Source organism: Budorcas taxicolor, chromosome 11, assembly GCF_023091745.1.
Source record: "Budorcas taxicolor isolate Tak-1 chromosome 11, Takin1.1, whole genome shotgun sequence".
Classification (NCBI taxonomy): Eukaryota; Metazoa; Chordata; class Mammalia; order Artiodactyla; family Bovidae; genus Budorcas; species Budorcas taxicolor.
The window spans coordinates 153899034-153921543 of NC_068920.1; the positions used below are offsets into that span (position 1 = coordinate 153899034).

The following is a 22510-nucleotide window of genomic DNA, read 5'->3' on the forward strand; positions in this document are numbered from 1 at the left end:
AGATGGGCTCAATAAAGGACAGAAATGTATGGACCTAACAGCAGCAGAAGATATTAAGAACAGGTGGCAAGAATACATGGAAGAACTGTACAAAAAAGATCTTCACGACCCGGATAATCAAGATGGTGTGATCACTCATCTAGAGCCAGACATCCTGGAATGTGAAGTCAAGTGGGCCTTAGAAAGCATCACTACGAACAAAGTTAGTAGAGGTGATGGAATTCCAGTGGAGCTATTTCAAATCTTGAAAGATGATGCTGTGAAAGTGCTGCACTCAATATGCCACAAATTTGGAAAACTCAGCAGTGGCCACAGGACTGGAAAAGGTCTGCTTTCATTCCAATCCCAAAGAAAGGCAATGCCAAAGAATGCTCAAACTACTGCACAATTGCACTCATCTCACATGCTAGTAAAGTAATGCTCAAAATTCTCCAAGCCAGGCTTCAGCAATACGTGAACTGTGAACTTCCAGATGCTCAAGCTGGTTTTAGAAAAGGCAGAGGAACCAGAGATCAAATTGCCAACATCTGCTGGATCATCGAAAAGGCAAGAGAGTTCCAGAAAAACATCTATTTCTGCTTTATTGACTATGCCAAAGCCTTTGACTGTGTGGATCACAATCAACTGTGGACAATTCTGAAAGAGATGGGAATACCAGACCACCTGACCTGCCTCTTGAGAAATCTGTATGCAGGTCAGGAAGCAACAGTTAGAACTGGACATGGAACAACAGACTGGTTCCAAATAGGAAAAGGAGGACGTCAAGGCTGTATATTGTCACCCTGCTTATTTAACTTATATGCAGAGTACATCATGAGTAACGCTGGACTGGAAGAAACACAAGCTGGAATCAAGACTGCCGGGAGAAATAGCAATCACCTCAGATATACAGATGACATAACCCTTACGGCAGAAAGTGAAGAGGAACTAAAAAGCCTCTTGATGAAAGTGAAAGAGGAGAGTGAAAAAGTTGGCTTAAAGCTCAACATTCAGAAAACAAAGATCATGGCATCTGGTCCCATCACTTCATGGAAATAGATGGGGAAACAGTGGAAACAGTGTCAGACTTTATTTTGGGGGGCTCCAAAATCGCTGCAGATGGTGACTGCAGCCATGAAATTAAAAGACGCTTACTCCTTGGAAGAAAAGTGATGACCAACCTAGATGGCATATTCAAAAGCAGAGACATTGCTTTGCCGACTAAGGTCCGTCTAGTCAAGGGTATGGTTTTTCCAGTGGTCATGTATGGATGTGAGAGTTGGACTGTGAAGAAGGCTGAGTGCCAAAGAATTGATGCTTTTAAACTGTGGTGTTGGAGAAGACTCTTGAGAGTCCCTTGGACTGCAAGGAGATCCAACCAGTCCATCCTAAAGGAGATCAGTCCTGGGATTTCTTTGGAAGGAATGATGCTAAAGCTGAAGCTCCAGTACTTTGGCCACTTCATGCGAAGAGTTGACTCACTGGAAAAGACTCTGATGCTGGGAGTGATTGGGGGCAGGAGAAGGGGAAGACAGAAGATGAGATGGCTGGATGGCATCACTGACTTGATGGACGTGGGTCTGAGTGTACTCCGGGAGTTGGTGATGGACAGGGAGGCCTGGTGTGCTGCGATTCATGGGGTCGCAAGGAGTCGGACACGACTGAGCGAATGAACTGAACTGAACTGAACTGAACAAATCAAGGCCATCTCTGAGCAGGGGCTGCTCTCTATTCAAGTAGCATACTAAGCAGAGGTACTCCAGAGGCGAGGCAGCAAGCAGACTCCAGGCTTATTTGAATCTGGACCTTTCTGAATCAGCTTTGCCTTTAGACTCCCATAGACAGTCAGCTGCATGGTACAGCCCATTTTTAATGTAATCTGAACCAGTCCTGAGGTCACAATTAAACAAGATGCTGTCATTCATTCAGTGAAAAGTTACTGAGTATGTGCTATATATTGAACTCTGGGGCAGAAACAAACGTGAAGAAGGAAGAGTTTTTAGTCCCTACCCTGGAGGGGTTTGAAGAGAGGACACGAAAAGACAAAAATAACTCCCATATAACTTGACGAGTGCTGCAAGAGAAGGATGAGCCACACGCCTTGAGAATACAAAGAATACAGCCATCAACTACTGAGGGAGGGTTAAGGAAAACTCGATTCTAGAAAGACCAGAAAACTGACTGGAGTTGGAAGAGACTGAAGACAGGACTGTAATGAGGAAGGCATGGCCAATTTTCCAGTTTCACGGAAGCAAGGTAGAGGGTCCAAACCACTACCAGCCTCACACAGGTGACTGGGGTACAAATACATGCATTTGATCTTCACTAAAAATTATATGGATTTTAAACAATTTTTCAAAAGCAGGTGCTAACTTTCATGTTAGTGATAAAAGTGAAAACTACTACAATCTTTCAGGGGAGATGGTGGTGTTTCAAAGTATGCATCAAAAACCTTAAATTTTTATATACTCGTGATTCAGGAATTCTACCTCTAGCAATTCATGCTGCTGCTGTTGCTAAGTCACCTCAGTCGTGTCTGACTCTGTGCGACCCCATAGACGGCAGCCCACCAGGCTCCCTCATCCCTGGGATTCTCCAGGCAAGAACACTGGAGTGGGTTGCCATTTCCTTCTCCAAGAAATTCATGGAATTTGAGTAAATGAGTCAGAGATTTAGCTACAAATATGTCTATCATTGGGATTCCCTGGTGGTTCAGTCCTCCTGCCAATTCAGGAGACACAAGTTTGATCTCTGGGTCAGGAAGATAACCTGGGATCCCCCGGAAAAGGAAATGGCAACCTGCTCCACTATTCTTGGCTGGAAAATCCCATGGACAGAGGAGCCTGGCAGCCTACAGTCCATGGGGTGGCAAACAATTGGACACAACTTAGCAGCTAAATAACAACGTCCATCATATAGTTTAAAATAATGTGTGCGTTAGTTAGTCCAACTCTTCGCAACCCCATGGACTGTAGCCCACTGGGTTCTTCTGTCCATGGAATTCTCCAGGCAAGAGTACCGAAGTGGGTAGGGAGCCTTTCTCTTCTCCAGGGGATCTCCCAAATCCAGGGATTGGACCTGGGTATCCCACATTCCAGGCAGATTCTTTACTGTCTGAGCCACCAGGGAAGCCCTTAAAATAAAGCAAAAGTTGAAATTATCAGGTCAAATATATTATGGCTCAAATGGTAAAGAACCTATCTGCAATGCAGGAGACCCAGATTCGATCCCTGGGTCAGGAAGATCCCCCGGAGAAGGGAATGGCTACCCACTCCAGTACTCTTGCCCCTAGAATTTCATGGACAGAGGAGCCTGGCAGGTTATAGTCCATGGGGTCGCAAAGAGTCAGACATGACTGAGTGACTAACACTTTTACTTTCATATATTATGGTATAGATTCATTAAATGAAATGGTAGTTCACACTTTAAAAGGTATGAGTTCTGATGATTAAAATGGTCACACAATATCAATGGCTTTCTTTTTTTTTTACTAATGTAATTAATGTAATTACCATTATACTTGGTAAACTAGTATTATATGTATTTTATGTACAATACATTTAATTAAAAAGTTTCATGAACTGATGCTTACCCATATTATCTGTGCTATACTCTGATATTTCTTGTTCAACTCCATTTAAAAAATGCTTGCTGTGACCCATTGAGTTGATTTTATGGTTTCACTAATAGGTGACTACTTGCAATTTAAAGAAAACCATTTTTAGGTTGTAAAGTAAAATCCCAATGGCATTTAGTAATCATGACCAAAGAGTCAAACTGTGTGGCACTCAATATACCCAGTAAATTATAGTTGTACTGTACACTGAATTTCTATCTCTTTTGAAAAAGGAACTCTGCTCTTCAGAGATCTTTGCTTTTCCAGATACCTGTACAAAGTGGAGTTAAATGTCGAATAAATGAGTTTCCCAAGATCTAGAGTTCAAACCAGACTGCATATTTTGCTCTTTCATTCATTCACTCACTCCACAAACATTCACCGAGTGCCCCGTGAGCTGTTAACTGTGCCAGGGCTGTGCTCACAACCATGTAGAGACTACATGCTTAAGAGTTATGATGTAGTAAGTGGGATAAAAGAGGTATGGAAACAAACGTTATGAAATCCCAGAGAAGGCAGTGCCAAACTGTGGGAGCATCATATTGACAGAAGTGACATTTGAGGGGTGCCTTATAGAACAAACAGGTTCAGCCATGCAGAGAAGCAAGGGCATCCTAACCAGAGGGAAGAGCATGGAAAGAAACACAGAGATGTGAAAGAGCATGAGGCCTTGGAGAATGGGATCGCTCTGCTTGTGGCTGGGAAATGGGGTGTGAATAGTGAAGAGACACAAGATGAGGCTGAGAGGTTGCCTGGGGTCAGCGTCCAGCTTCTGAAGAAATGGATGCTGCATAGAAGGACTGGAAATTACTCTGGCCTGGGGCACTGCAGATGCTCTGTAAACAGTGTCTTTCTTCTCTTGCCTTCTTCCCTTTCTCACATCAATGAAGACTGCTCAAGATGGTTTCTCTGTCTCTTCACAGACTTAGAAACCTCTTGGATATCCCTCCAAAATTCCACTAAGAAACAACAAGAAGTTTAAGTGATTTAATATGCAACATTAAATCATTTGTGATTTTTTTTTAATCCAAAGAATATGGAAAAGAAAGAGAAACTACAGTCCTGAAGACATACAAACCATAAAGCCAAAAGCCAAGATTCAAGTGTTTCAGGAGACAGGATTTTTCCATCATACAACTAGTAATAATGATATCACAGAAAATTTAGAAAATGTTAACTCATAACTTTACTATCCTAATATACCACTGTTGATAAGTTGAAAGTTTTTTAAAAAAATCTTTTACTTCTGAGTATCTGGGTGGTTTTTTTTTTTTTTTTCACTATAGTTATAGTAGAGATATCATTCAATATTCTGCTTTTTTTTCACTGAATTGTATCCTTAGCATTTCCTGTGTTGCCCACATTCTTCATCCTCATCATTTTTTAGTCACTGTATGGAACACCAGTGGAATAAATCACCTTAAATACTCCCCTTAATTTTGGATATTAAGGTTGTTTCCAATTTGAGTTAACATAATGTTATTTGGTAAGGTGGCTTTCTCCATTTAGAAGTATCTGTCAGAAAAAAATCTTGAAAGTAGAATACATACAGTCAAAAGGGAATACGTACTTTAATGTCCTATTACATATATCATCACACACGAAAGCCTGATTTAGAAGAGCATCAGTCAGGTTATAGAAAGCATGAAGTAAAAGAAAGGAGAGTGCATCAGATGGCAAGGGTCTTCATATACTCATGCACACAGAAAAGCCTGTGGGTTTCGGGCCAAAGAATATACGAAATGGCCCTGACTGAGGTCTGGGAAATCAGTGATAAAGTGTGGTATGTCCACATCACTGGAAGCCTGGAAGAGTTTGAGCTCTCTTATACCAAGCTTTTTAAAAGCCCTACAAACTATCCATTGGCTAAACAGCAACACTTAACACTCTTGAAGGAACACAAGAGGTGCTCTTTAAATTTTAAGAGGGAAACATGAAGAGTGTTTAGTTAAATGGCTGTAGAGGGAGGGACATGATGTTTCTGTTCTCAGCATCCACATGGGCTTGAGATGAACGTGAAGTCTATAAATGGGCCTTGACATCAATAAAAGATGGACTATTCTTGCCATATTCCTTCCCCCAAATCCACAGCTAGGGAAGAATACAATATTGTCAGTGAAAGCAATACATCTGCAAGTTCCATGATCCCACCACAGTTCAACAGTGTTAACCTTGCCAAATTCCTTTTTTTTTTTTTAAAGGTACAAAAAACTAACTGAGATAGGATTAAAAAATTTAAGACTAAATTGTCTAGGTAACTAGTAGAAAGCCAAAGCCATCCTGTCTCCAAAGTTACCCCTGATCCACGTTCATAAATCATGTGAAAATCAGCAGAGCTGTTCTGAAAGCTACTCAATGTTAGAACTTTAAAAAAAAATTAATTTCTAAGTCCTCTTCCTTTTTAAAATTGACTGTATCAAGTCATAACTAATATACAGTAGAATGCATACATTTAAAAAGTACAATTCAATGAGTTTTGACAAATATATACATCTGTGTAACCATCACCACAATCAAAAAACAGAACATTCCCTTCACCTCAAAATGCTCTTTGGTGCCCTTTCAATCAGTTCCTGCATTCTCCATCCCAGGCCAGGGTAACTGCTGGCCTGCTTTCACCCACTATAGACTAGTTTTATCTCTTTTAGATTTTATACACAGGAAATCATATAGTATATTCTCATATGTATGGCTTTTTTCCCTCAGTGTAATATACTCAAGATTTATCCACATTGCTTTGTGTATCACAAGTATGTTATAATGAATAATGACTCATGCAGTGAAAAATAGGGATAAAACACTGTTTATCCATCTAGTAGCTGATGGACATTAGGGATATTACCAGGTACTCTTTACCATGAATAAAGTTGCTATAAACACTCATGTACAAATCTATTTGGATTATACATGTTCATTTATAAAATAATGGATAAAAACCTAGGAAAGGAATGATTGGGTTATACTGTTGGTATACATTTAACTTCAGAGAAAACTGCCAAACTGCTTTCCAAGGATTGTACCATTTTATGCTCCCACCACCAGTGATGAAAGTTTCAGATCAGTTGTTCTACATCTTTGCTAAGAGCTGTTATTGTCAGCCTTTAAAACATTTTTTTAAAGTCAGGCATGATTTACTTACAGTAAAACTTACCACTTTCAATGGCTAGTTTTATGAATTTTGAAAGATATATATAGCCATATAACCATCCACACAATCAAGATATAGAACAGTTTCATCATCCCCCAAATTTCCTTTGTACCCCTTTATACTCAGCTCCTCCTCCTACCCTCTGCTCCTGACAACCACTAGTTTGATTTCTCTCTTGACAGTTTTGCCTATTCCTAAATGTTAAATAAAAGGATTATTTCACTTGGCATAATGTGAGAGTCACCCATTTTGTTGGATGGTACTCAGTTTCTTTTGATTGCCAAGTAGCATTCCATTTTACAGGCATACCACTGTCCTCTACCAGTTGACAGACATTTGGAATGCTTCCAGTTTTTGGTGATTATGAACAAAGTGGTTAAAATACATTCACATACATGTGTTAGTGTGCACGTAAGTTTTCATTTTCTTGGGTGAATACCTGAGATTGGAATTACTTGGTCACATGGTAAACAATTGTTTAAGATACTCATTTTTAAGAAATGCACTTTTTATTTTAGCCGTACCAGTACCTTCCTTGTGATATTAAGTAACACCCTCACAGAGCATCTTTCCCTGTGCTTATTGGCCATTTGAATATCTTTTATTGTTAAGCAAGTCTTTTGCTTACTTTTTAACTGCGCTGTTGTCTTATTCAGTTTAAGGGTTCTTTATTCCGGGGAAAAAGTCCTTTTGCAGATATAAGTATCAAGAGTATTTTCTCTCAGTCTGTGGCTTGCCCCTTTGTTCTTAAAATGGTGACTTTTGAATAGAATCAATTTTTACTTTTTATGAGGTTCAATTATGACTTCTTTTATGAAGTGTGTTTTGTCTTGACTAAGGAAACTTTGCCTACCTCAAGTTGATGAAGATTTCCCCCTATATTTTTCTCTATTCATTTTACAGTTTTTGCCTCTAAGGTTAGGTCTACAACCATTTTGGGCTAATATTTGCATGAGGTAAAAGTCAATGTTCATTTTTTTCCCACATAGATATCCAGTTCTTCCGGTAGCATTTGTTGAAGAAAACTATCCTTTCTCAGTTGAATTATTTTGGCATATTTATTGAAGATCATTAAACCACTTATGTTTGGGTCTAATTCTGAACTATTTATTCTGTTCTATTGAACTCTTTTTACCTACAGTGTTGATCTACATTCACTATAACTTTATTGTAAGTCTTAAAAGTAGGTAATTCAAGTCCTACAACTTTGTTCTTTTTCAACATTGTTTTGGCTATTCTAGATCTTTCGCATATTCATGTACATTTTAGAATCAGCTTTAGCTGTTTTTTCTTTTTTAAGCCATCTGGAATTTGGGCTGGGATTACATTGAATCTATAGATCAATTTAGGGAAAATTAACATCTTAAAAATATTGAGTCTTCCAGTCCAAAAAGTGGAATATCTTTCCATTTGTTTAGGTCTTTTAAATTATTTTCTCAGAAATGTTTTATAGCTTTCAGTATACAAATCTTGCACATATTTTGTTAAATTTATTCCTAAGTATTTTGTGTTTTGTATGCTATTTTAAATGGTACTTTAAAATATTTCATTTTCAATTGCTCATTGCTACTATATAGAAATACAGTTGGTTTTGTACACTAACCTTATCCTGTACCTTTGCTAAATTTATGAGATTCCCCCCTTCAGGATTTTCCATATACACGATCATACTGTCTGAGTAAAGACAATTTTTCCCTTCTTTCTAATCTTCAGTGCTTTTATTTCTTCTTCTTAGTGAATGGTTAGAAACTCAGTACAATTTTGAACAGAAATGGGCAGACACCCTTTTTTTGTTCTCATTCTCAAGTGTAAAGCATTGTCTTTCACCACTAAGTATGATGTTAGTGGTAAGTTCTTCCTACATGCTCTTTATCACAATGAGGATACTTAAGTTTGCTAAGAGCTTTTATCAAGGACAGATATTTAATTTTTCCTAAAATCCTTTTTTTTGGGGGGGGGGTGGTTTATGTTTTGATACCGCTTTCCTTTTTCAGTCTGTTGATATGATAAATTACACTGATTTATTTTCAAATATTTAACCAGTCTGTACACAGTTGATCATGATATACTGTCCTTTTCATACACTGTTACATTCAATTTGCTAATATTTTGTTAAAGATTTTTACATCTATATTTATTAGGTATTTTGGTCAATAGCTTTCTTTTCTTTGATTTTCATGTCAGGGTAATGCTGACCTCAAACAGTAAGGTGGAAGGTGTTCCTTTCCTGTTTTCTGAAAATGTTAGTGCAAGATGTATCCTTAAAGATATGATAGAATCAATCAGTGAGGCTATCTGGGCCTGGAATTTTCTTTGTGGGAAAAGTTTTAACTACAAATTTCTTTAATAGAAACAGTAATATTTTCATATTTTCTATTCCTTCTTCAGTCATTTATATAACTTGTGTATTTCAATGTATTTGTTCATCGAATTTTTCAAAATTATAGGCATCAAGTTGTTCCTAATATTTCCTTAATTCCTTTTTTTCCTCTCACAGTAAAGTTGCAGTGATAATGGAGAGATTGCCCATGCCCAATTTCTGTTTCCCATATCTCACATTACCATGGCCCATGTCGAGACTAAGAAACTGACACTGGTATATTATTACTAACTGAACTCCACACCATGTTGTGAGTTCACCAGGTTTTCCATGAGTGTGTCTTTTCTAACCTAGAATCCAATTCAGAATTCCACACTGTATTTTATTGTCATGCCCCTTTAGTCTCCTCTGGTCTGTGACAGCTCCCCAGTCTTTCCTATGTTTTTATGACCTTGATAGTTTATTTATTTACTTTGTTCTGAACTGTGCAGCATGTGGGATTTTAGTTCCACCTGCAGCAGAAGTACAGAGTCTTAACCACCAGACTGTCAGGCAAGTCCCTGGCCTTGATAGTTTTGAGAAGTACCTGACAGAAGGTCCCTCAATTTGAGTTTATCTGAAGGTTCTGTCATGATTTGACTGGGTTTCTGGAAAGAATATCACAAAGGTGACCTATCCTCTTCATCACGTCATATCAGAGTTACACAATATTCACATGACATCACTTGGTTAAGGTAGTTTCTGCCATTTCTCCACTAAAGTTCTCTTTTTCCCTTCACATATTTTAGTTTTTGAAAGTGAGTCACTAAGTCCAGCCCACACTTAAATGTGTAAGTAAGTGTGTGCTTGTGGGTCGGGGTGGGGTGGGGAGATGGAGATTAAACTCTTTCTTCTAAACAGGATAGTATCTACAGATATTATTTAGAAATATTCTATAAGGGAGATTTGTCTCTTCTCCCCTACCAATTCTCTTTATTAGTGTTTGTATGGTATATGTTTTCTATTTTACTTTTCATCTATCTGACTCTATATTTACAGTGGAATTCTCATAGATAGCATATAATTGAGTCTTTTAAAGAGTAATTTAATATCTTCCAATAAGTGGATTATTTAGACCATGCACATTTATGTAATTATCAGTAAGGTTGGATAAGTCTATTATCTTGCTAACTTTTCTATTTGCTCCATCTGTGTTTGGTTCCTTTATCTACCCCTGACCCTCGCCAGATCTTTTGGATCTTCATATTATTGGCTTATTAGCTATATATCACTGTTTCATTTTTTTTCCTTAGTGGGTCCTCTAAGGTTTACAATACACATTTTTAATAGTATACTTTCAAATAATATTATACTACTTTCTATAGAATTTAAGAACCTTAGCACAGTATATTCCATTCTCTACCTGTCCTTTATGCTACTGAGTTCATATATTTTACTTTCACGTATAGCACATAATACACAGATATTATTTACTTTAAATATTCAATTATCTTTTATAGAAATTAAAAGTGAGAAGAGTCTCTTCCATTTACTCACATATTCACTACTTCTGGTCCTCTTCACTCCCCACTGTCCAAGTTTCTCTACGGTATCATTACTCTCCCATGTGAAGAACCTCCTTTACCGTTTCTTACAGTGCAGGTCTGCTGACAATGACTTCTCTCACTTTTATTTGTCTGAAGAAGTTTTAAATTTTGCCTTTATTTTAGACGGATATTTTCACTGGATATAGACTTTGTGGTTGACAAACATTTTCTTCGTTACTTCAGAAGTATCATTCCATTCTCTTCTGGTTCATGCTGTTTCTCACAAGAAGTCTTCTGTCATCAATTCTTTCTTTTATATAATGTATCTTTTTTCTTTAGCTAATGTTAAACTTTTCTTTGTATCACTTGTTATCATGATACACTTTTGTGTGGTTTTGTTTGAATCTATTAGGCTTAAGATTCATTGAGCTTCCTGAAACTCTGAGTTTACTGTTTTCATTAATATAGAAAAAAAAAAAGAATGCCCATAATCTCATTAAATATTTTTTTCTGTCCCTCTCCTCCTTCTTCTCCTTCTAGTTCTCTAATTACACATATGTTAGTCCTCTTGATATTACACTAATGGCTCCTCGAGGTTCTTTTTCCTTTCCATGCTTTTTCAGTCTTTACCTTTCTATGCTTCATAATGGATAGTTTTTATTGCTATGTCTTCAAGTTCATTGATCACTTATGCTTGAGTGTCTAATATCCTTTTAATCCCATCAGTGAAAATTTTATTCCAGGTTATTATATTTTTCAGCTGTAGATATTCCCTTTCTTTCTTTTTATATCTTCCATTTCTCTCCTAATTCAGTTCAAGTCTTTCTTTAAATTGATGAGCGTACTTTATAACTTTTATAATGTCTACCTTAAGGTTCTCATCTGCTAATTCCATCATATCTGTCATTTTTTAGTTTGTTTCTATTAACTATATTTTGTCTTGGTTATAGATTACATCATTTCTGATTCTCAATATGTCTAGTATTTTTTGATAGGATGCTAGATACTGTGAATGTTACATTGTTGGGTGTTAGATTTTTAGTCTCTGTTAAAAGTGGGTAGAAGTTTGTTTTGACAGGTTCATTTTCCTGTATATCAGGTTGATCCTGATAAGTTTTAAAAAGAAATGGTTTTATTTAAAACTTTTTACTGAAGTTTAACATACATACATAGACAAAAGTACACATATCACTCATGTCCTGCTTGATAAATTCTTGGTCATGTACCTGGCACTCAGATCAAAACCCAGCACATTACCAGCATCACTCAAGCCCTGTCTTATGCTCCTCAAGGCTTGATTTTTAAGCTATATGAGGGCAGGGCTAAAATTACCTTTATTCTAGAGCTAATTTAGACTACTCCACCAGGACATGGCCTCTGGGGTCTCTAATGATTGCCTGAGTGATCAACAAGCTCTCCTTACTTTGGCTGGCTAGAGCGTGAATGACTCCTACTCTGTGGAAGCTCCCCTTTACACATGGGCAGATCTGTCTACAGCAGATGACTCAAGAGGACTCAGTTTAGATATTTTTGCTGAGTAGCTCCCTTGTATCTGGTACTCCGACCCACAAATTTAAACCACCTCCCCCTCAAACTCAGATGTCTAACCCCTTGATTCAGCAAGACTGTTGTGCTTCACTGGGGAGTCCCCTCTAGCAACAGAATCTAGAAAATGCTTCAAGGCAGAAAGCCACGAGGACCAGAGGCTTCATCTCAATTGCTTCCTTTCTCTCAGGGATTATATTCCTGCACTGCCTGCTGTCCAATATGTGAAAACAGTTGTTTTCATATTTGCCCAGAGTTTTATTTGTAAATGGAGGGAGGAGAAATTCAGTTCCAATTATTCCATTGTGGCTAGAAGCAGAACAAAGGCCTCTTTTAATAAAATTTCCAGCATGGATGCCATGTTTTGCAAGATTTCATCTACCAAAATAACCCAATCCATATGTCCCTTCCATCCTTCCATCTATCTATTCAATGGCTGCTACATCCCTCAGAAACAAAGACGAATAAAACTTGATTCCTGCCCTCAAAGAACTCACAATTAAAAGGGAAACCCAGAAATGTATATTGCTGGCTGGTAAGTGTAATTTTGTAAGTAATACATGGGCTTCTGAGAACAAAGAGAAAGGTACAGTCAAATCTACTCAGAGAGCTCAGAGAAGGTTTTTACAACCTTACATTTAGCCTAAGTCTTATAAAATGAATAGAGACGGACAGATGGAATAGAACATTTGGGACAAAAGAATACTTTGCATATACTGTATGCAAAGTATACAGTAATGAAACAACATGTAAACTTGGGAGAATTATTAATTCCAAACACCTATAACATAGGGTTTGAAGTAGGGAGAGGAAAGAGCTAAAGTTATGGGGGAAAAAATGGGAGGATCCTATCAAAAAGGAGGGCCTTGCATACCATGGTGACCATCATTCACATCCATAATTCATCATCGCTGACTCCACCTACAGAACTTCATACATATTATGTTCATTACATTTAATTCTCACAAACACCTTATAAGGAAACTAAGCCTCAGAGAGCTTACATAATTTTGTCCAAGATCATATGATAAGTAAGTGAAGAAGCCAGAATCTAAACAAAGGTCTATCTTATTCCAAAACCAACAAAAGAAACTTGCCTCTCAAATCTATAGGAACTGGGAAGTTATAGAAGGATTATTTTTGTTTTCAAAAGTTGTTTTTTGTTCTTAAAATTGTGTTCATTGATGAAATGGTTTTCAGTTGGAGGAAATAAAGTTAAATTTATGTTTTAGAAAGGGCTCTCTGGTACAAGAGTAAGAAGGGTTGGCATCTGAAGAACCAGTTCCGAGGCTGCTGCAAACAGTGTGGGAGAGGAATAAGAGCTTGGATTAGGTGGTGTTTGGGATGGATGGCGAAGACAATTTGAGAAACTTTAAGAAGCACAATCTGCCAGCTGCAGTAAACAAGCAGCTTTGACCAAAGGGGAGATGATTAGGTCAACTGGACGTACTGAATCATTGAAAGGACACAGTTCTGTACCATGCGCAGAGGACAAAGGTGTGCTGGATGAGATTTCTCCCTCTCAAGGACTTGACAGCTCACAGAGCCTCAAGGAGGGCAAGCACCTTTCAACACTAGATGGTTGAGTGCCCAGTGCTTCAGTCCCAACTGCTACTGGCTCTGCTGCCACAGGCCCAGCATCCAGATCTGAGGCTTGGAGGGCAAGGTCATTGCAGGTGAACTGAAACAAGAAGTTATCAGTACCAGTGGCAAAGCACAGTCACCCCAGTGGCTTTGTATGCTGATGGCTAAACTCTGTTGGCTGGAACAAGTATGGCAGGTGACCATCGACATCCACTACAAAGAGCTTTAAAAACAATAAAACTCGTTTTCTCATTAAAAAAAAAAAATAAAATCTAGGAACCAGATCTATGAATCCCACCAAATCACAGTAACTACTGTACGGATCACTCATGACTATATTGGAGTCTTTGATGAGTCTAGAGCCCCATTCTGGAAACCACTGCTGTAGGACCCTTCACAAACCACCTTGTAAATGGGAGGTCCTTTTCATGCAGGCTGAGAACTGTTAGGATAAGAAGGGAACCAACCAACTCCGCCTATACTTATTGACAGTGATCTTATTAAAGACAAATGCAGGTACCATTTATCATACACTGACAAGATGTGAACATGGTGCCAAGCATCTGATGAACACCACAATCTCATTTACTTGCCACGACAATCTAATGATAGACCTAGTACTCCTCTTTTAAGGATGGGAAACTGAAGCTCAGCAAGAGAAAACGACTTGCTCACAGTTGTTCTTTTGATCAGGAACCAAAGATTTGGTTCCCTGATCATTTAAAAGGCATCTTGGAATGTGGCATCTTCAGGAGGTGTCTGTTACCCTCCCCCTGGGCAATTCTGTGTCTGATTCTTATTTTCTTTTAGCCTCTAATATGCTATACCTTAAGACATATGTAATTTACATGTTTGTTTCCCCTAGTGGAATATGCTCTTTGAAGGAAAGGACTAGATCTGCTTTGTCTTTGCTATTCGAAGTGCAGCACCGGGTCAGAGCACTGCCTGAGGGACAGTTGGTCCACTCCATGGTTTCTGAGCCATCAGTCACTCATCCCCAGCTGCCTGGGGCTCTCAGCCATTCCTTGTACCTCAGATACCCCAGGTTTACGTTCTACATTTGCTCAGTAACTACAAGGTCCATACTTAAGACATCCATGACTTAAAAAGAGAACTTTTCCACTGAAAGGGAAGCGGAATAGAAACCTCAAATTCCTTGGATCAAAAGAACTCAAATTACAGCCAAGAAGTCCAAAGACACCAACCACATACCCTGTCCTGATCAACAGCAAACCTCACAGGGCTGGCATTTTCATTTTTCCTATGGGGTCATCTCTCTCTGCCTCAGGGGGCCACACACACAAAGTGGCGGCAGCATGGGCTGGGCGTCATCCATACTAGGCTCCAACCACAGCTCTGCCCTCACCAGCCTTACGGTTGGTGGCAAGACATGTGCCCCTCGAGCATCTTTTCTTCCTCACCTACTCCATGGAGCTAGGATGCCAACTGAATGAGACCCCAGATACAGAGGGCACCTAGAGGGGCGCTGGGGCCAGTGGCTCTGAAGTGACAGAGCTGGGTTCACTTCTATGGCTCCCCTTCTTTTTAGCTCTGCGGGTAAAGTAAGGATAAGACAAATACTTTCCAAGAGGTGTGACACATAAATGGAAGGTCAATGACGAGTGTTTAGCATGTAGAAGTCAGTGAATTGTACCCCTGTTCAACTATGGTGCAAGGAACTCATCCTTACAAATGACCCCCCAAAACCTCGCAGCGAGTTAACAGCAGAGGAGTCTGAACCCTGCTGCCAACCATTCATCAACAAGCAGCAACCCCTCCCAGACCACTGGGACTCCTGGCAGGGATGCAGGGCAGTGCCCACCAGCCACCACGTGAACCCAGACCTGCATGGTGCACGCGGTTAGGAGCACCCACCCCTTCCAGTCTGGAAGCCAGTGTGACTTTGTACACTTTCTCTCAAGCAGAGTCATGGACCTAAACCACAAACATTAGGCCTGCACTTCTGAGGGACCCCAATCCTCCTCCTTTGTATGGATGATGGGGGAGACTGGGTCTACTTCGAATAGCCACCCGCAAGGCAGCTCTGAGTGGCGATGCGAGACGGGTGCATGGTCAGGTGTCAGTGTGGCAAATGCAGCAGCCAGGTGCTTTCCCCTAAATAGGCCCACCTTCTGTCTAGTCCTGAGGTAACTAGGAAAAAAATAGATTTAGGGCACGTGAAGCCACATTCAGAACACCGGCAGCAGATACTCTACCACATGGGAAATGGCTGGATTTGACGATGGCACAAGGGAAAAGTGTAGGCTTGAAGGGCCCCAGATTGCTCACACTGAAGCCCTTCTGTCTGCCTTTGGTGGGGTTACTTGAGGAGGTTGTTCTGTTCTCTGGACACGGCAGTGGCAATGGGGATGGCAAGACCCCCTGACTCACCTGGAAGAGAGGCTGTCTAGACCCTAGGGTCACTTCAGGTGAGGGTTATGAGAGCAATACAAAACTAAAAAAGTGAACCACCTCCCAACTTCCCTAACTGAGACAAAGGTCCCAGGGGTCATAACAGAAACCAACTGTGGTTCATAGGCCACAGGAAAACCGCAGCGGTCTCTACCCCTTCTCCTCCCCAAAGGCATGTTCACGGCCACATGAATATGTGGAGCTCCCAGGAGTCAGAACTCAAGAGCTCATTACCCACCACATCATTTGGGAGGCTCTGGAGGTCATCAAAGGGGGTTTCCAGGGTGTTGGTGTCCACATTCAGGATCACGACATCATCCAGGGCCATGTTTCTGACTTTCTGCAAGTAAAAGAAAAAATCCAGAAGAGAAAATCATTCAAGTGCCACGAAGACACAGACATTTCCCTGGCTTCCTCAGGGAAAGGGGAGTGAGGAGGAAAAGTGCCATCTGACAAAGTGTACTCTGTGGCAGGCGCAATGCCAAGCAGTTAACATGTGAGGCCATCTAACTATCACAAAAACTCTGTGAGTTTGTATGGTTATCCCCAACCCCCAGGAGTGAAAGGGGTTTCAGAGACTAAGTTAAATGCCCTGGGTCACACAACTAGGGGGAGAGATCTTTACACCCCAACATTATTTTTTTTTCCTATATTTTCAAGTTAAAATAAAAAAGAAGAAGCTGAAGTCTAAAGCTCTGGCTCCAGGAACTCAGATATACAGTTAGCTCTTATCATAGTCTCATTCCATCCATCTCTTCTCATTTACCAAAGATTACTTGTCCATCTCTCTCAGATCTTGGCATTCTTGGGTATGGAATACGTTGTACAACCTAGTGTTAACATATTAACATTTCTCTTAAACATTAAGTAGAAAGGTCATACTTTCAATTTGGTTCCATTTTCCATAGGAATCCAGTGAATCATGGCTCTCAGGTTCTGGCCATAACCCATTATTCTACTGGTATAATAACAGGAAGGGTAACGGAGGCTTGTGCCTACCAGGTGTTCATATTTGGTGAGAGGATGAAGGGACGGTCTGGAGAAACCAAGAGCCCACCAGCCGGCAGTAACTCTCCATGGTTTGTAGAAGTATAAGCCTATGAGTAAGCTAGTTTTCAATCACATTATTTACCCACTGCTAGAATCCCCCTCTGCTTCCCCTTGCCTACTTCCTACTGCCAATCTCCTTCAATCTTCTTACCCCATTATATATCAAAGCTCATTTCTTTAGAGTCTGGAACTTTCATTTTGTCCTGATTAAGCAGGAAGACCCTGTAATTTGTGGTCCAAACTGGGACACTTGTGGATATGAAAGAGTATATTATACCAGGGCAGCAGCATTAGGTGGGCTATGTGGTCACCCTATGTAGAAGGGGTCAGTTTCATCATTAGCCAACCTCTGCGCTACTGGGTATGACTGTGCAGGTGTGCATTGCCCAGCAAGTCCAGCTAGCCAAGCTGAGGATGAGATCTGCCAACCCACGAGCTTGAAGACAGGCATCAGTTGAAGGTGGGGGTAGGTGCTGGTGGAGGGAGAGAGGAGATGCCCTTTCCTAATTCGTCCAAGAGCACTGTATGGGTTAGTGATGGAGCTGGATGTCCCAACGGTGGCTAAAGCCTATGTTTGCTAATGCCCTGGAAAAGGACAACAATTACAGTGTAATAGATGCTTACTAGCACATGTTCTATGCTTTACTAATTTTTTAATCAATCCCTGCAAAGTGTACCCTATTATCTTCATTTTAGGTAACTTGAGGAAAATGAGGTTCAGGGAGGTGAGGTGAGTGGCAGAGGTAACGCAGCAGTGGCCACCTACACAGCCTGTGCCCTTGCCCCTCACTTTAGCCTCCTTGTTCTCAGACACCCCCAGAGAAACCAAATTCTGTCATCCTTGTTGCTCTGAGCCCTAGCACCCCTTGGCCTGGCTGCCTCCCCCTGTTGGGGTGTGGGTTCCCTCAGGGGCTCATCAGTTTGGTTCAGCACTGCATAATAACCAGCACTCAACAAAATGATTGGCACTTGGTAAGTGCTCATTAATATTGGTTGATGTTTGTTGCCTCAGATCCCAGCCTCGAGGACAGACTTTGGTACCTAAGTAAACATTTTGAGATTTTTGTCAGCAGGAGGATGGAGCCATGCTGGTCAGAAGCCTCCTAGGGCTGAAACAATACTCCCGGAGGGCAGGGTCCTAGAACTCTTCCACTCAACAAGACCAGCAGCCTCAAATTTCTTCTGCTGTTGACTTCTCCAGGGGCTAGTCCACAAACCTATCAATCACTTCATACATTTACTAAATGCTTCCTATGGGTGGAGAGCCACAGGGGAGGGACAAGATTGCCTACTTAGAGGTTTATTTTTCCTCCAAACCCCAAAGCTCATATTAACTGACTGCTTTATTCACAGGGTAAAAAGCTAGCAGCAAACAGCATTGATAACTAGTATTTTACAAAGCACAATCCCATTTTACAGTTGAGAACATTAAGACTCATGAGGAACTGTCTGGAGCTCCTTAGCTGCCTTACTTTGCAATCTAACAGGTTAAATACTTAGCAGTGCACAAGCAGGGAGTGACAAAAACAGCCTCAATCAGAACCTTTTTCACTTACATCACATTTTAGAGCTCACAAAGCACTTGCACACAGATTCTTTCATTCTCGGCAGTAGCTAGAGATGAGGGGTCACCATTTTATAGATGAGAAACTTGAGTCTTAGAGAGGTGAAGGGGCTTGCTCGAGGTTATATGGTTACTAATTGGCCCCTTCATCTGTAAAATCAAGAAGGTAACTGTGACTATCCCTCTTAGCCCTCTTCCTTGTGGACTGCTGTGAGGACTGGAGGTGGTGTACGCATAGCACTGGGCACACAGTAGCCTTATAGTAGCTTTTATTATTGCTATTATAATATACACATCAGCCACGACCCCAGTTTGGAAACGATAGTGGCAATGACCTAAGGGCAAAAATCCTCTGGTCCCTTCTGGTAACTGCTGGGCTCTCACTTCAAAGGCAGAGACCCTGGCACTGGACACAGAAAGGGAGAAGGGAGTCATGGGGGGCTCCAGAACTTAGCCAGGGACTCCAGGCTGCTGCACCCCACAATCACTAATTTTGCCTCATCTGACTTCCAAAGAGCTCCAGAGAGCCCCAAACAGATGGGGGCAAGAGGCCTGGCCACTGGAGAGAAGGCTGTGCTGAAAGACCCAGAGACAAGGCTGTTGATACTGGACCAGGATCGGGTGTTGTTTCTGCATTCCCAGTGGGGCCCCCCAGCACAGACCAGCCCTTGTAGGCTCTCCATGGCTGGGCTGGAGCAGGCTTTTGATTTCTTCCCACTCCTGGCTGGAGGACTTGCTGCTTAAGCTGTGTGGAGTGTTTACTTTTTGAACAATGGCAGTAGGCTGAAGAAAAGGAAAAAACCTGGCCCTTTTTTCTGACTTAGCAGGCCAGGGTCCCCTTAGTAACCAAAATGCTTGCGCACCAGGCTCCAGGAGGAGCTGGGTCGGCACAGTTTCCTCTCATAGGACAATGCTGCCCTCCTGGTGGCAAGGCCTCTTCCAAAGGGGCTGGCGTGGACTCAAGGGCCTTCCTGAAGCTCATGTTCCCAAGGAAAGAATCGGAGGCCAGCTTGGCCGGATGGTGCCCTATCCTTGAAAGGTTCAAGGAAACAAGAGGAAAAAAGGCAAAAAATAAAACAAAACCCACAAAACCTCTTAAGCTGGGGGGTGGGGTGGGTAGTGCTGATGGAGAAGGAAACTGGGCCATTACTGTATGCCTGCCTTTAACCCTGACCATGCTATGAGGGCGATATCAAAGGAGGAGGCTCAGAGAGGTCAAAGAAACTGGTCCAAATCACACAGATAAGGAGCGACAGAGCTGACTTTTAAACTCAGAATGACTCTTTCTGAAGACGTCCTCAAATCAGCTGCTCAGACTTTAGAACAAGTATCTACATAGGGCATGCAGCTACACCAACACTCTCAGGGCTTGCTTCCTCTTATGCAAAAGGACCCTTGTCTTTTGTATCATAAAAATTATGTATGTAAAATGTATATATATGGCTGAGTCCCTTTGCTATTCACCTGCAACTATCACAACACTGTTAAGCACCTACACCCCAATATAAAATAAAAAGTGAAAAAAAATACATATGTTTAAAAAAAATTGGAAAGACAAAGAAGTTCAAAGAAGAAAACTGTGGTTACCCTAACCCTCCCCTTGGGGATAACATTTCGGTGTATTTCCTTCCATAACTCTCTGTCCCAATATCTCCTTTTAAAAACACAGTTGAAGCAATTCATAATGTTTCTTTCTGATTTTCTCATTTATTACAACATAAGCTATATTTTACTTCATTAAAAGCTTTGTGAAGATCATTGCTAATTGCTACAAAATGTTCCACTTCTAGAAACAAACCCAATCAAGCCCCCTTATTGACTATTTCCAGTTTTTAAGAAAATATTATAAATATTGTTAAGAAATCTGTAGGCATGAAGCCTATGCTTTAGGATGGATTCCTCGAAGTGGAATTTCCTTTCCACTTCTTAAAGAGTGTCCCTCTCAAATTCGACTTTGAGAGATATATCTTTACTTCCAATTATTTTAAAGTCATTTTATCCACAGCTTGTGTTTCCTACTCTAAGTGAAGAAAAATCAGCAAAGACACGAGCAGATGTCAAAATAGTCCTCCAAAAACCCTACCCAATTAAAACACTTACTAGTACCACAGCACACCGAGACAGCTCTCCGGTAGCTCGTCCCACCAACACATTCCCTCTCTTTTTAGTTACAACATATGCCAAAGCTCCTGCCAGCTGCAAACCCTCCCCCCACCAGACTCTATAGGCTTTTTCTCAGAATGAAAAAAAAAAAAAGATACTGACATGCACACCGGCTTTCCAAATGGCATTTCTTGCACAGAGAAACACACAAAAATGGCATCTTCCCATAAACACTGTTAATCAAAAATGTCTTTCCCTTTATGCTTTGTCACAGAAATCTGACCTCTTTCTTTCAGGACAAGAAAGAGGGAAAAAAAATCACAGTATGTGAGGTGGTCAGGGGCAGCTGAGCAGATACAGATTCAGCCTTATAAATTCTCCAGGTTTTAGATGAGGATCATGGTAGTACCCACCTCACAGAGTTCTCGTGAGGATTAGATGAGCAAATGTACATAGAGTTAGCAAGATTCCCAGGATGTCCACAGGGGAATTCAGCCAACAGTGGCTCTCCTGCCTGCCTGTCACCTCTTCCTCTTGGTTCTTGGAGCCTCAGCAAAGCCTGGCTAACCTTACCCCAGAGGGCTTGAGGGAGCAGTCAGTTTGCCTTTCCTCATGTGAGCCTATGGTTTACTCCCACAACCAGAATAATACATCCATCTAGAGTATTAATCCAGGCGTTTGATCCCTTCTCTGGTGTGTGGGCTTCTGGGGGCCACCAAAACAGATCTCTGAACTTTCGGCTGCTACCCCAGTATCTGGCCCACAGCAGGCAGTTTCTGAATGAAGACATGAATGAAGGAGAGGCAGCAGAGTCTAGACACGAAGAGCATGGGATCCGGAAGCCAGCGTGTCTGAGCTCTCATTTAGCGCCACCACTTGCCAGCTGTGTAAACTTGCACATTTCACTTCACCTCTCTGCACCTCAGTTTTCTCCTCTATAAACAGTGCCTACATCTCACACTTGTGATGAGGATCAAATGGGCTAACATTTCTAAAGCACTTAGACTAATGACAGGCACATGAGAAGCTCAAGACAAAATAAAATGTAAATTAAATGGTCTTTTGAGGGTGATGAAAATATTCTATATCTTTATTGGTAGTATATAAAACTCAGAATTCATTGAATTGTACACTTTAAATGGGTCGTTTGTTGTGCATAAGTTATAACACAATGAGTTGATCAACACATTAATGCTATGTCCAGAATATAGAATAAAACCACAATAGACCATGAAAAATAACAACATTTGAATGATGGTAACCAAACGCCACATGAAAAGGTAATTCTGCCCCAAGCCACCAACAGTGTACATTCTGATTTGCAGCTGTGTTTGGCTCCTGGTCTCCTTTTTTTTGTCTAGCCTAGGATTTTTAAAACTTTTTTTCCACTCATACCCTCTTAGGATAAATATAGAGTCCAATGCCCCTGATATTCTTCCCGACACAAAAGTGGGGTCCACTTGAGAACCACTACACCTTCAGTGGATCTTCTCTAGTTGAGATTTCACTGAACCTTACTTTCTAAAGTTGATTGTGTGAAACCAATGGGTCGTCCCCAAGGCTGGCTAAAATATAAAGTATCAGCTGCACTTGTTCAAACCACAGCAATCTTCCACACAGATAGGGATGACCCTGTTTATCTAGGGAGGGGATTGGGCAGCAA

The 22510-nt window shown here is 40.8% G+C and overlaps 1 protein-coding gene across 3 annotated transcripts in view; it reads right to left on the reverse strand.

The window, feature by feature from the left end:
* Window positions 1-22510, reverse strand: part of DENND1A (DENN domain containing 1A) — a 540190-nt gene that overhangs the window by 169349 nt on the left and 348331 nt on the right. For all 3 annotated transcript variants that reach the window (XM_052647633.1, XM_052647632.1, XM_052647635.1), the window contains exon 12: window positions 16369-16470. In XM_052647633.1, the coding sequence (XP_052503593.1) occupies window positions 16369-16470 (102 nt within the window). The remainder of the gene's footprint in view (window positions 1-16368; window positions 16471-22510) is intronic.